This window comes from Penicillium soppii (assembly GCF_028829465.1).
Source record: "Penicillium soppii strain IBT 18220 chromosome Unknown utg000004l, whole genome shotgun sequence".
Classification (NCBI taxonomy): domain Eukaryota; kingdom Fungi; phylum Ascomycota; class Eurotiomycetes; order Eurotiales; family Aspergillaceae; genus Penicillium; species Penicillium soppii.
The window spans coordinates 1,025,796-1,039,173 of NW_026643234.1; the positions used below are offsets into that span (position 1 = coordinate 1,025,796).

General features: G+C 52.6%; 4 protein-coding genes across 4 annotated transcripts; 2 read left to right on the plus strand and 2 right to left on the minus strand.

The window, feature by feature from the left end:
* Positions 1-22: 22 nt before the first annotated feature.
* N7529_003805 (PE repeat family protein) lies at positions 23-4,875 on the plus strand (the record flags this gene model as incomplete). The annotated part of the gene is made up of 6 exons (XM_057239332.1): positions 23-161; positions 486-577; positions 630-819; positions 908-1,231; positions 1,283-1,777; positions 2,075-4,875. The coding sequence occupies 6 exons, from the start codon at positions 23-25 to the stop codon at positions 4,873-4,875; spliced, it is 4,041 nt and encodes a 1,346-aa protein (XP_057098627.1).
* A 327-nt stretch (positions 4,876-5,202) lies between these two features.
* N7529_003806 (uncharacterized protein) lies at positions 5,203-6,517 on the minus strand (the record flags this gene model as incomplete). The annotated part of the gene is made up of 3 exons (XM_057239333.1): positions 5,203-5,907; positions 5,963-6,281; positions 6,345-6,517. The coding sequence occupies 3 exons, from the start codon at positions 6,515-6,517 to the stop codon at positions 5,203-5,205; spliced, it is 1,197 nt and encodes a 398-aa protein (XP_057098628.1).
* Positions 6,518-6,969: 452 nt separating this feature from the next.
* N7529_003807 (gamma-glutamyltransferase family protein) lies at positions 6,970-8,936 on the plus strand (the record flags this gene model as incomplete). The annotated part of the gene is made up of 4 exons (XM_057239334.1): positions 6,970-7,134; positions 7,187-7,205; positions 7,262-7,611; positions 7,659-8,936. 4 exons carry the CDS (start codon positions 6,970-6,972, stop codon positions 8,934-8,936), a joined length of 1,812 nt encoding a protein of 603 aa, XP_057098629.1.
* Positions 8,937-11,087: 2,151 nt separating this feature from the next.
* On the minus strand, positions 11,088-12,284 carry N7529_003808 (Zinc finger C2H2; the record flags this gene model as incomplete). The annotated part of the gene is made up of 3 exons (XM_057239335.1): positions 11,088-11,781; positions 11,831-11,953; positions 12,031-12,284. The coding sequence occupies 3 exons, from the start codon at positions 12,282-12,284 to the stop codon at positions 11,088-11,090; spliced, it is 1,071 nt and encodes a 356-aa protein (XP_057098630.1).
* Between the last annotated feature and the right edge of the window lie 1,094 nt (positions 12,285-13,378).

The window sequence follows — 13,378 nt, forward strand, 5'->3', positions numbered from 1 at the left end:
ACCTAAGAATCAACGTGGCCCAATGACAATTAACACCATCGGGCAGTTCATTGATGACGTTCAGGGCCCAAGACCCGTGATGCGGTTTGTTGTCGTCCTATCCGACCGGGCAGCGAGCGAACTATTATACGCTGCCTCACCAACAACTGTCCAATTGCAGCGTTTGTGTCACTACAGAAACAAGCATATCCTTCCTTTCCCTTTTGGTCTTCTAATACATGAGTACCTTGCCCAGTCTTACACTCCTCAATTCTCAATCTTTTGTATCTTTTGTCCCTGTTACCTTCTTCCTTGCCGGCCCATTTTTCCGTGCAGCGCGAGCCCGACAACCGGCCTGTCACTTTCCTATTGTTCCGACTATTCCATCACGCGCCAGTCAGCATTCGCCTGGCCACGATATATGATACGTCATTAATCGAGTATTATGGCTAATAAGAAAGCAAAGAAGAAGAATAATAAGAACAACGCTACCAACCGTTCTCCAGTCGGTTCTACACCCCCTGATATTGAGAACAAAGACCTCATCGATATTCCTGCCCCTGACCCGGCGGCAGGTGCTGTTGAGGATGTCGTACAAGTATGCAGCAATCCCAGAGTTCACATATCAGCCCGTCACCCGTCAATACCAGACATATAACTATGAAACCTCTTCTTTCTCACTTTACCCTATCACCTATTCATCCACCGATCTGACCGAGGGCCAAAACCAGGACAACAATGAGCCCACTACCGAAACTGAAAAGGGCCTTGACCCCGAAGAAGCCCCTGTAGCGGAGCCAAGTGCTTCGCCAGATGATGCCACGGCCACTGAGCCTACAGGTGAGTACATATTTCTATAGACGATGAGGTTGATCGTCAAGGAATTCTTGGTATATCTTCCGAGTCAGCTCTTGACCATTTATCTTAGATCTAGAGGCTGCGCCACCAGCTGAAGCTGCACCTGAAGAAGCTGCCCCAGAAGCAAGCGAGGAGCCCAAGGATGATTCTGCTACTGCTGCTGCCGAAGAACCAGCTCCTGAGGGAGAGAATCCCGAAGCTCCCAAAGACGCCGCTGCAGAAGACGAGAAACCTGCAGATGAAGCGACGCCAGAGGGGGAATCAAAGTCTGAAGAAGACCCCAAACCCGAAGAGGATGTGGCGCCCGCGGGCGATGCAAAGCCCGAAGAAGGTACCGAAGAGGCAGCACCAGCTAGTAAGGACACCAAGAAAGATGGTGAAACCGGCAATGATGGTGAGTGCTTATTTTCTATGTTAGTATCATCTTCACTGACAGCGTTGGCAGATGACGAATTTCCAGAATGCAACCCAGAAGAAGACGCCGAAAAGGTAGCAGCCGAGAAAGAGGCTGCTGCTAGAGAGGCCGCCGAGGAGGCTCAAGATGAAGGCGAATCTGCACCACCGGTCGATGATGCCCCTGCAGATGGCAATGACGACAGCCCCGATGCAGGCGCAGGCGCAGGCGCAGCTTCAGACCCGGCACCCGACCCGGCACCCGAAGCCCAACCAGACGAGGCTCCAGCAGAGCCAGAACCCAAAGCGGATGACTCACCTGCCACGACTGAAGAGGGACAATCGCCTGCTGATGCAACTCCCGCCCCGGAAGAGCCTGCAGCAGTAGAGCCAATTGTTGAGGAGAAGTCAGCATCAAAGAAGAAGAAAGACAAGAAGAAAAAGAAGAAGGGTAAGGGAGCGGACCCAGAGCCAGCCCCAGAATCAACAGCAGAGCCCGGGGCCGCGCCTGCGCCTGAAACTGAAGCCGAACCCGAGAAACCCGCAGGTGAACCTGCTGAAGCCCCTCCTGCGCAAGAACCAGCAGAGCCAGCGCCAGAACCGCCAGCAGAGCCAGAACCCGAGGCAGAGCCAGCAACAGCACCTGAGGCAGAACCAGCAACAGCACCTGAGGCAGAGCCAGCAACAGCACCTGAGGCAGAGCCAGCAACAGCACCTGAGGCAGAGCCAGCAACAGCACCTGAGGCAGAGCCAGCAACAGCACCTGAGGCAGAGCCAGCAACAGCACCTGAGGCAGAGCCAGCAAAAGAACTGGAATTAGAACCAGAACCGGTGATAGTTTCAGAGCCAGCGCCAGAACCCGAAGCCAAGCCCGAAAACCCCGCAAAGGATCTGCTACAGGAGGAACCAGCACCAGTTGAAGCCCCGGCAGAGGAACCAACCGCGGAGGAAAAGGGATCGAAGAAAAAGAAAAAGAAAGAGAAAAAGAAGAAGGGCAAAGCGGCTAACCCAGAGCCAGAAGCTGACCCCGAGCCCGAAGCCCCAGCACCAGAATTAGCTCCTGAAGAATCACCCGAAGCGAGCGAACTGGCAGCAGAAGCAGAGGTGGAGTCAAAGCCAGAAGAGACTCAGGTAGCAGCGGAGCCTGAACCCGCTCCGCCAGCAGCAGAGGAGGAAATGGTTCCTGAGGAACCTGCGAAGGAACCAGAGCCGGAACCCACACCAACCGAGGAACCAGCTGCCCCTGAGCCCGAAGCGGTCGAGGCTCCCAAAGAAGCGCCTGCTGAAGAAGCACCGGCTGAGCCAGAGCCAGAGTCTGTAGCTGAGCCTGAACCTCAGTCTGAAGTAATCGAAGAGGTACCCCTCGAGGAGATTGCCGAAGAACCTGCTGCCGAGGAAGCTCCAGCAGACGCAGCACCAGCTCCTGTTGAAGAACCTACCCCTATCGTGGAGACCCCTCCTGCGGAAGAACCAGCTGCTGTTGCTCAAGAGCCGGTCGAGGAAAAGCAAGCCGAAGAGACACCTGCGGCAGAGCCAGCCCCCGCTGCTGATGAAGCTCCAGCCGCCGAGCCCGTCGCTGCTGAAGAACCACCGGCCGTCGATGCCACGCCTGAGCCCGAGCCTGTCAACGAGCCTGCTGCCCTAGAGGCCCCGGTGGAGGAGGCCCCAGCTGAGGCTGCTGCGGAAGCTGCCCCGGAACCTCCAGCTGAAGAAGCTCCGGCACCCGAACCCACACCTGAGCCCGAGCCTGTCAATGAGCCTGCTGCCCTAGAGGCCCCGGTGGAGGAGGCCCCAGCTGAGGCTGCTGCGGAAGCTGCCCCGGAACCTCCAGCTGAAGAAGCTCCGGCACCCGAACCCACACCTGAGCCCGCTGCTGAGCCCGCCCCCGAACCAGTGGCCGAGCCTGCTGCCGAACCTGTTGAGGAACCCGTTTCTGAAGAGCCTGCTAAGGAAGAGCCGATGGTCGAATTATCTCCTGAAGAGGCAGCACCAGCGCCGGAGCCTGAAAGTACCCCGGTGGCTCCCGCCGAGGAACCTGCGCTTCCCACACCAGAAGTGGAAATTGCTGAGCCAGCTGCTGAAGCTGTGCAGGAGACCCCTGCTCCAGCCGAGGAAGCGCCAGTCGAAGAAGCGCCCGTCGCCGATGCACCCGCGGAGGCAGCACCAGAGCCGGAAGCTGCTCCCGAGGAGGCGCCAAAAGAGATCCCAGAGGAAGCTCCTGCCCCCGAGCCAATGCCTGAGGAACCTGTCCCCGAAGCTGCTCCAGCGGAGGCCCCAGCACCTGAAGAAGCTCCGGTCGAGCCGGCAGCTCCGGAGGCTGCAGCTGAGACAGCTGAGCCCGAGCCAACTGCTGTCCCAGTCGAGATTCCAATGGAAGAGCCTGTGCCCGAAACATCTCCAGAGGAACCCGTCTCTGAGCCAGAAGCTGCGAGAGACCTTCCCGAAGACGCCCCACCAGCCGAACCTGAAGCCGCCCCCGTGCCAGTCCCTGCCCTTGCTAGTGACGAAGTAGCGACCGAATATCTCGTGCCACCGGCAGCAGCCCAGCCGGAGGTGGAGATGATCGACGTTGAGCCTCTTCCTGAAGGATCCCCCGAAGAAGGTGGAGATGCCGCAGCGCGCCGCAACTCTCGGCGCCGCAAGAGACGCAGCCCTACAGAGCGCGAACGCCCTATGGAGCGCGAACGCCAACATTCCAAGACATCGTCCGATGGGCGCCATGATCAACTCCAACGCCAGAAGAGCGAACGAGGAGTTTTCACCAACCGCTGGGCAAAGGCACTGGAAGAAGCACGACGTCAACATGACGAGAAAGCCCAAATCCAGCGCAAGCAGCGCGCCCTCGTTGAGGAGCGCGAGCGCAGCGGTATCCCCGTCTCCGAGAAACCAAGGCGCTCGAAGAGCTCAGCCAAGGAGAAGGTGAGAGAATTGGAGCCAGAGGCTGTCGTCGCTGAACCCAGGCCCAGGCGTCGCGATTCAGAGACACCCAGCCGGCCCATTGAGCGAGCTCGCTCGACCAGGACTTCCTCGTCTAAACAGATATCATCATCCGCACCAACAAGTAAGCCTCGTGCTTTCCTGCGGTACATGACAGAAGGCAAATCGGATACCAATGGGCCTCCGTTGCGCGTGAATGCCACCAAGGCTTCCCCGCCTGTCGATAGTCTGCGTCGCTCATCGACTAGCCACAGCACTGGCAGTGGTAGCCGTCATGAACGTGCGGAGAACGAAGACAGGCATTCTAATGGTCGTTCCAGTGGCCGTTCGAGTGGATCTACTTCCCGACGCGAAGAGCGCCGTGAGGAACGCCGCGAGGAACGACGTGAAGAACGCCGTGAGGAACGCCGCGAGGAACGACGTGAAGAACGCCGCGAGGAAGAGACCCGTCTTGAGCGCACTGACACCAGGAAGTTGCGCCGCTCGTCGACGGCCGAGCATGGTCGATCCAGGGAGAAGGAGAGAGAGCGTGAGCGTGAGCGTGATCGTGAGGTGGAACGAGAGGAGCGCGAAAGAAGGCCTGAGGGTTCTTCTCGGCGGTCCAAGGACTCGAGGGAGGTTCGCTCTCAACGCCGACATAGGCGTGAAGAGTCGCCCGTCAAGGAGTCGAAGATGAAGAGTATTTGGAGAGCCATTGCTGCCCATTGAGATTGATTTGGTGCTATTTTTGCTTTTGTTTTTTTTCTTTCACTTTCAACCTTGTCTTTTATTGAAGGGTGGTTTGTGGTTTGGACAGAATGACTTATAAGATACGATGTGTGCTTGACGAATTGCATGGGGTGCGAACATTGCAGGAGTACTTTGACTTGGTTGTTTATTAGCCAGATTTGATTGTGCATTTTTGAGACAAGGATGAATGAGATTATCTCTGTTGCATGCAATGTTGTAGTTTGTACATAATCCGAATAGCTTGATGTCTTGACGAAGAGGCCCTATTTTATGATCAAGTAAAATGCTCCGAATACAAAGCCAACCTCAAGGGTTATCATTCTTCCCTGGGATCACCCTCGAACACCACCCACACCAAGCCCGATGTAGCCCCTGCTCCTCGCGCACAAGATAATCTCCCGTCTCCCTCTCATCCTCATACTCAACAACACAAGCCCCAATATTGACCCTCTTCTTAAACTTATGCTTAACAACACCACCTAACCCAATGACTTCCTGTCGGAAATACCCAGGCTGCTCGTCATCATGGCTATCTGTGGAAACAGCACTCTCGTGGTGATGCGACTGGCCTGCAGGACTCCCCATGCTGCCAGTGTCACTACCCGAACCCTCATCAGCCTCGCAGTCGACTTCAAGCTCAATCTTCTGCGCAGCGAGACAGCTCTCGCCCCGCCCACACTTGACACCTTGGCAGCCTTCACCAATACCCGTGCCCAGCCCGCCGCCCAGATACGTGCTGTATCGCGTGCGCCACGCCCAGACTCGACGGTAGGTCGTGTCGTTAGTGCGCAGCGTCTGGCCACATTGTGTGCACAGCCAGACGTTTTCTTCGCAGTTGCATGGGGTCCGCGCGAAGGCTATAGCTGCCACGCTGTCTTCGTCCCATGAGTCTGGGTGTGGATCGGATGCCTGGGAGAGATGTGAGGAGATGGGCGCAGTACCGCAGGGTCGACAGAGTCGACGAACACGGCTTTTGAGGGCGGTTTTAGAAGGAGGTTTGATGGTGCAGTTCTGTGGAGCCGTTAGGAACGGTCTGTGTTTGACGGTTCGGTTAGGCGGCTCTTACTCTGCAGACAACCTTTGAGCAGCGGCGACATTCGCCCACCATGTCGCGTGCGCATTTGCCCACCTTCCCGCGAGTCATGCGGCCCGGTTGGCCGGTTCCCCGACTCAGAAGTTGTATGACTGATTTGACACTGTCTGGGAGGACAGCGCCGTCGTCTAGCATATCTGCTAGGGTCTCGATATACTCATTTTCGCACCGGAGAGTCTCTCTCACTAATTGGTGGCGATATGGTGCCAGATTTGCATGGAACTGACGACATGTAATCGAAAGGGCGTGAAGAGTGGTAAGATCGATGGCTCGAGCGATCTCCTTGATTATACTAGTATGGTCAGTCGAGTTCACAATTCGTTGCAGGTACAACAACCCCGTGGGTTGCACTCACGGATAACAACTCAAAGCCGCCGAGAATCCATTTATGTTTAGTTTCGAGACCTCGGACCCTTTAAGTGGTGATAATTCGGCCGGTGCCGAATTGGGGTCAACCATCAACTGAAATGGCTTCTCCGGCGCCGATCCATTGGGAAATTCATCGTCGAGGTCGACAAATACCACCATGCTGCTCCATCAGAGGCTTCTAAAATCAGCATCAGATAAGATCATTAGGGGTATTTATAGTCCACCTTTCCCCGTTTTTAAGGAACTGGATCTCTTGAGTCCCGAGGTGGGATGATGAACGGGAAGAACGTTCTCCGGGGCGGTGAGTTGTGTCCTATGGGGGATTTCAAATGTCAATATGCTAATCTTTTCATCCAAATCAACTATGTTCTTTAGAATCTTGGAAATCTTTGAACTCTTTGATCACTCCATACTCCAAGATTTACCCCTCCTACTTCGGCCAAAGTACCGAATATGATAAGATAACTAATGACTCCAACTTTTCTCCATCAAATCAAATCGGCGGGGTATGCCGACCCGTGTTATCACGTAGTACCCGAGTGAAGAATGAGTGGGGGTTTATAAGGTCTTGACAAGCCCACAAAGACCTCTGCTCTTATTCATATTTAAATATGCCGCTCAACGCCAAAGCCATATACTCCCGGGAAAATGCGGACTATGTCCCATTCCCCAGTCGACGTAGCACCGTCCACAGTACAAAAGGCATCGTAACATGCACCCAGCCGCTAGCCGCGGCTGCGGGTCAACGGATCTTGAGCCAGGGTGGAAATGCAGCGGTATGCATCTCACATCTTTTGGCTGTATTCATGACTAATTGCGTTTTGTTAGGATGCCGCTGTTGCCGTGGGTAAGCATTGAGTCGATACCAAAACAGCCATGACAGTTACTGATCGCGTGCTTCAGCTGCCGGACTTAACATGACCGAGCCCTGTTCTACAGGTATCGGAGGTGACATGTTCTGTCTTTTCTACAATGCGAAGACGAAGAAAGTGCACGCGCTAAATGGCTCGGGCCGATACCCTGGTAGTGCCAGTCTGGAGCAAATCCGCAAGGACCTCGGTCTTGCTCCTGGCGCGCCGGGCAACATGCCCATGCTGAGTGCTCTATCGGTTACCACCCCCGGAGCTGCTGCCGGGTGGGTGGATACGGTTGAGAAATTTGGTAGCGGCAAGTTGTCACTGGAGCAGATTCTACAGCCTGCTATCGAGCTCGGAGAAGAAGGTTTCCCTGTGTCGGAACTCGCTTCTCACGGCGTGAGTATTCTTTCCCCTCGCCAAGGATGCGAACTGACAGATACAAGTGGCACGCAGCTGAAGAGGATATCCGCAATGCTTCCCCTAATTTCCGTGAGATGCTCAAGGTGGACCAGACAGCCAAGGATGGCGTGCGGCCTCCGTGTCCGGGTGAGATCATGAAAAATCCAACCCTGGCCAAGACCTTCCGTGCGCTGGCTGCGGAGGGAAAGAAGGGATTCTACCAAGGCCGAATTGCCGAGGCGATCGTCAAAGTGGTACAGGATCAAAGCGGTTACATGGCCCTCGAAGATCTCGCATATCACGCCGAGGTTGGCACCCAGGAGGTCGATCCGATCTCACTCAAGTTCACTGGCCAGGATATCGTGTCCAAAGCGACGCCCGGCACAGACGGCGACGTCAACCAGGGCGTCGAGATCTGGGAGCACCCACCAAACGGCCAGGGCATCGTGGCTCTGATGGCACTCGGAATCATGGAAGAGCTCGAAAGGTCCGACAAGATCCCCAAATTCACCGAGGCTCAACACAACTCCGCCGAGTATCTGCACGCTGTCATTGAAAGTTTGCGCATTGCCTTCGCCGATGCAGCCTGGTGGGTGACAGACCCAGACGTCGAGAGCGTACCGTCACAGGGCCTCCTCGACCCCAAGTACCTCGCCGAGCGGGCGAAACTCTTCACCCCGGATCGCGCTGCAGATATCATGGACCACGGCAGCCCCGCACACAACCACTGCGACACAGTGTACTTTGCTGTGACGGACAGCGAAGGCAACGGCATCTCCTTCATCAACAGCAACTACGCTGGTTTCGGAACAGCCATTATCCCCGCTGGCTGCGGCTTCACGCTGCAGAATCGGGGAGCCAATTTCTCGCTGCAAGAAGGCCACCCCAATGCGCTTGCACCGCACAAGCGACCCTACCACACCATCATCCCTGCTTTGATCACCAACATCGCGGATGGCTCATTGCACTCCGTGTACGGTGTCATGGGTGGCTTTATGCAGCCGCAGGGCCATGTGCAGGTCATGCTCAACATGCTGGCCTTTGGGTATCACCCGCAGGCAGCGTTGGACTCGCCGCGCTTCTGTCTCGCTGCGCCGACGGAGGAAACTACGGACCGGACGGTCTGGGTTGAGGAAGGTATTAGTAATGATGCTGTCGAGGGGCTTCGTCGTCTTGGTCACAAGGTTGAGGTGTTGACGGGGTGGAAGCGCTCCGCGTTTGGTCGTGGGCAGATCATTCGCTCGTACTATGACGAGGGCAAACTAGTTTATGGTGCTGGTAGTGATTTGCGCGGCGATGGTATGGCTTTCCCTGTGGTTTAAGGATGGCTTTCCATTGGATGTAGATCATCCAATATCAAATGGACCACAAGTGGTCTCAATAATTGTCAGTCAAGACATCAAAAACAAGTATGATTCTTCGTTTCGTATTCTATAAAATCTGAACGAAAATACACAAGTGGAGGACAGTGTCAACAGAACAAGGTAGAACGGGTTTCTACGCGTGTCTGTAACCTTGGAAAAGCCACAAGACAGGCAACAGGCTTATCATACAGCGGCTTCGAGAAAACACACAGCTTAGAGAAGGAACTCTGCAGCCGCCTAGTGGCTTACCTTATCTTTAAGAATATAAGTGCAAAAATGCATTGGGTATGCACTGGGGCACTTGCTTTGGGTACCAGCCGAGAAACAAAGTGTGACTCCCTGGATGCCTTACGACTTAATAAGAGAGAGCCGCCAGACTTTATTAGCAGGCTATCGATCACTCGAAACTCCAGCATGAGCTCACCATGAAACCACAAAAGAAACAACATAAATGAGTCTTCTAAAGCTGTATACATAACCCGCCAATCCACAAACAACACACCATGCTGCCCTGGTACGTTTATGGCAAACAATGCGGCTTAAACCATTCCTGTCCAGCACCAAGGTTTTTACAATAATTATAAGCTACTTCATCAATGGGTCTTGTTGTTGTTTGGTGCGTGAGTACCTTATGGTAAAGCGCTGTCTATCCAGGAGGATCCCGGATAATCCTCGGAGATTCAGGTCAATACAAAGAAAGGCCTATGGAGTACTTCGTTTAACTCAACCTGAACGAGATTAAAGGTATGCATGACGCAGGAGAAAAGTTTCACCAAACGCATATCATCACCGAAGCAAGCAGGTCTGAACGAGGGCCTCAGGCCTTTAAGAGCCGCGTGACTTCCATGTCAACCCCTGATCGACACGCCAAGTTGATCCACCACAAAAAATTTGCGACGAGATGATGGATAACGATTTTTATAAACAAAGAATTAGTTGACAAGTTCTTCGTACGGAGTACACATGTTATAGCTTCCGGAACGAAAGAAAGCTTCCGGCACAAATATCTCAAATCTCAAACTACTAGTCTGATGGGGATCTTCCAAAACAGCAGTATACCTCCGAGTCTATAGCAGATAGAGGATCCATAAAATTGAGAATCTCCAAAGCACGAATGCAGATACGAAGTCCACAAACAGAGAAGCCAAGCGGGTAGAGTAGGGAAGTGGGGAGCATGACACGTCCGTACATTGAATGAAGGGTAGTTTAGTTGGTCTGTGTTTTTCCCGTTTTTTTACTAAACACGGAGCGAGATTAATGGTTCGGATAGGGTTTGCAGCCTGAAAGATCGCCGGCCGAGACTCTTTGTTGCCTCTGATGCGAACTAGCATTTTTGAACAATTCGAAGGACACAAAGTATGGTTAAACGGTACAAACAAAGAGTTTGGTAGTGTAAACGTTGAACTCTATTGTCTTTGATATTTACATAATCGAATGGGATCCATGGTTTATTTGGAATTCTAACCCCGGACGATTTTCGCGTGATGAACCGAGCCATGGTTGACTAGAGTCTAAAGGTGCCCTACATTGAATTGCTAGGAAACGGTATATTGTTCATAAAGTTGAATTTGATCTTGGGGTATAAAAATACAAAAGGAAAAACAATCATGATCGTGTCGTTAAAAGGCACACAAAGAGACACATCAAACAAAGGAAAAAAAAAATGGATACAATCGCTTCCAGTTCAAGTCTAGAATACAATCTCACAAGCGATCTCGGAAGAACGCTGGTCCCCCCTTTTTTCCCCTTGTATTTGTATTTGGAAGATGTGGCGGACTACCCGAGGCGACCGGTGGATACAGGAGTCCAGGCGATCGCGTCTCGGGGCGCGGTGGGACCGGAATGCCATCCTGCAAATCAGAGTTGAATCAATTCAACCATCATTTGGAAGACGAGACGACGGATGTTCTTAGACACCGGTCTCGGGGGACATTTGAGGCAATAATTATTTTGCCGTTCTTCCCGTCTCTCAGACCCACACCAGTTGGTGAGTCCAAGTTGACGGGTTGAGCCCGGGGCTGGTTTACGGCGAAATGTCCGTAGTTAATTGTGGTCGTGAAGTCATGATATCTGGCAGTCGATGCGCAGCATAGACTGATCCCTGGCTTTTCACATGCCCCAGCTCACAGGCTGGAATTGGTGCAGGGACTGGACCTGATCGTCGTATGGAAGGCAGTCTGAACCTGACCATGATGGAGAAGGGTAATGGCACTGAACAGGCTGGGAAAATGTTAGAAGGTTTTCCATTGGCTGGTTTATCGCAAAGCTTACTGGCTGTATTAAATTCTCCCCAATGGACATAGGAACCAGGTGCGACTGAGGCATGCCGGCATCTGTGTCCCACCGGAGGAGAGAAGTGTGAAGTTGGAGAGGAGATGCAGAGACGTCGCCCTTGAGGATGTTCTTGGGATATTGGTCGATCACAGAAACGGATGTGGAAGACATGGAGGAGCTAGAGTGGGGAGGAAGAGAAAATGTTGTGTCCGAGAGAGGCGAGGGACAAGTCTCTGCGGGGGAAGAGTAAAATGGGCTGTCGTCTGCGTTCTCGTGGAGCTGAGTCTGGAATGTTGGACGGGGCTGCAAAGGCAGGTCGACGCCGCTCCACATCAAAGAACAATCGTTGGCCAGGTCTGGGTGAATCCCGGGTGCCACCAGGGACCCAATAGACATAGTGTTGGTTTGGGAGGTTACGGTCAATGGCATTCCATTATCCATTGACATACAGCGCGGGATGGAGGATTCGGGTTGCAAGGATGCTGGGGGAGATGCCCACGAGGACTGATCGGTTTGCGCCTCGAGTTCGCTGCGTCATAGTCAGTATGCGCCATCTGAGATGGAATAGTGGTACTCACTGTCTCTCCACGTGGCGCGCAAGTAAATCCGCGCGGTGGAAAGCCTTCTTGCATCCTTGCTGCATGCATCGGTAGGAAGCCTCGGGGTTGTGGTTCAATTCATGGCGTCTCTTGTGCTCCGCTCTGGTAAAAACCTACAATGGAGGTCAGTTTTCGTGATCCCGGGGGTTATGCATTGAATTGCGCTGACCTTGTCACACCCTTCATGTTGGCAAGCATGTACTCGCTTGCCTTTCTTGGCCTTGCTAACACGATGAGTGGTTGGAGTATAAGTGACTGGTAGCATAGTGGCATCCGCCTGAGGCTTGGTGCGCATGTTCTTCCGGCCCACCATTTTGATATTAGAAGGAAGCTGTTGAAGTTCTGGCGACGGAGAAATGGAAGAAACGGAAGGCGAGTTTAATACAGAGATGATGTGGTTTGGATTGATGCGCTCTGGGTGTCCCCGGGTCATCCTGTACAAAAGAAAAAGGATGGGAAGGAGGAGGGGGATTTCAAATGATATATAGGGCTTGTATATGTGAAGAAGCTGTGAAGGATGATCTTGAATCTGCAGGAAGAAGGAATGAAGAAGAGCGGAGGGTGGACTGATATAGAGGGAGCGATACTGTAGGCTGTTCCTACAGATCTACGGATTAATAGACTTTTGAGTAAATGAGAATTAATTTGGAAAAATAAATAATTCTATAAAATATTATAAAAACTCTAGGTAAATATTTTAACAAATATAATAAAACAAAATAATGTGAGGCTAATAATAAATTAAATTAAAAACAAATATCCAGCATAAGGCTAACTGAGATTGAATCAAGGGAAATAGACAGCACGGGCGTGGAGGATGATCGCTCGGGATGATCAGAGCATAAGCTGCCCAGGTGTACTAAAATTACACCCCAGGGGGGCATTGCATTAACCAGGACTGCGGCTGAGGCGCACCCCAACACGTTAAACAGGCAAAAAGAAAATGGCGGGATAACCCGTTGGCTTGATTTAATACAACGTAGGTACTCTTTCGCTGCCACCATCCCGGTAAATCATCCTTTTGTGTTAACCTTGGAGTGACCAAATGTTGTGCGTAAGACAATAGTTATTGTCAACATTGCATGTTATGTGAATTTATTACAGCGGTATTATCCTCCAATTGCAGGTGGACCAAGAAGCCGAACCCTACCTCCGATACTCGTGGAGTACTAACAGTTTTCATATCGTGAGTCCAAGCTCCCACGGAACGCAACGGGGTTTCCCCACTGTGAAAAGGCCGGTGGATTGTGCGTTGGTTTAGGAAACTCGCAGGATCACGCGCTATTCCAAATACAGTACTTTAGAGGCTCGCTACAGGGCGCATGCTATTGGATACTAACTGACAGCGGGGTTTTAACTAGGATTACAGTCTCAAATTCGAAGCCTTGACAAGCATTTTTGTATATTTTTGACACCTACCAATCTTTGTACAAACCCTTAGAAAACAAACACTTGCATATACGAGAGATATCCTGGTATATCGCAGCGGATCTGGTCTGGTGGATCCAAACCCTCAAAGTTTGCTCG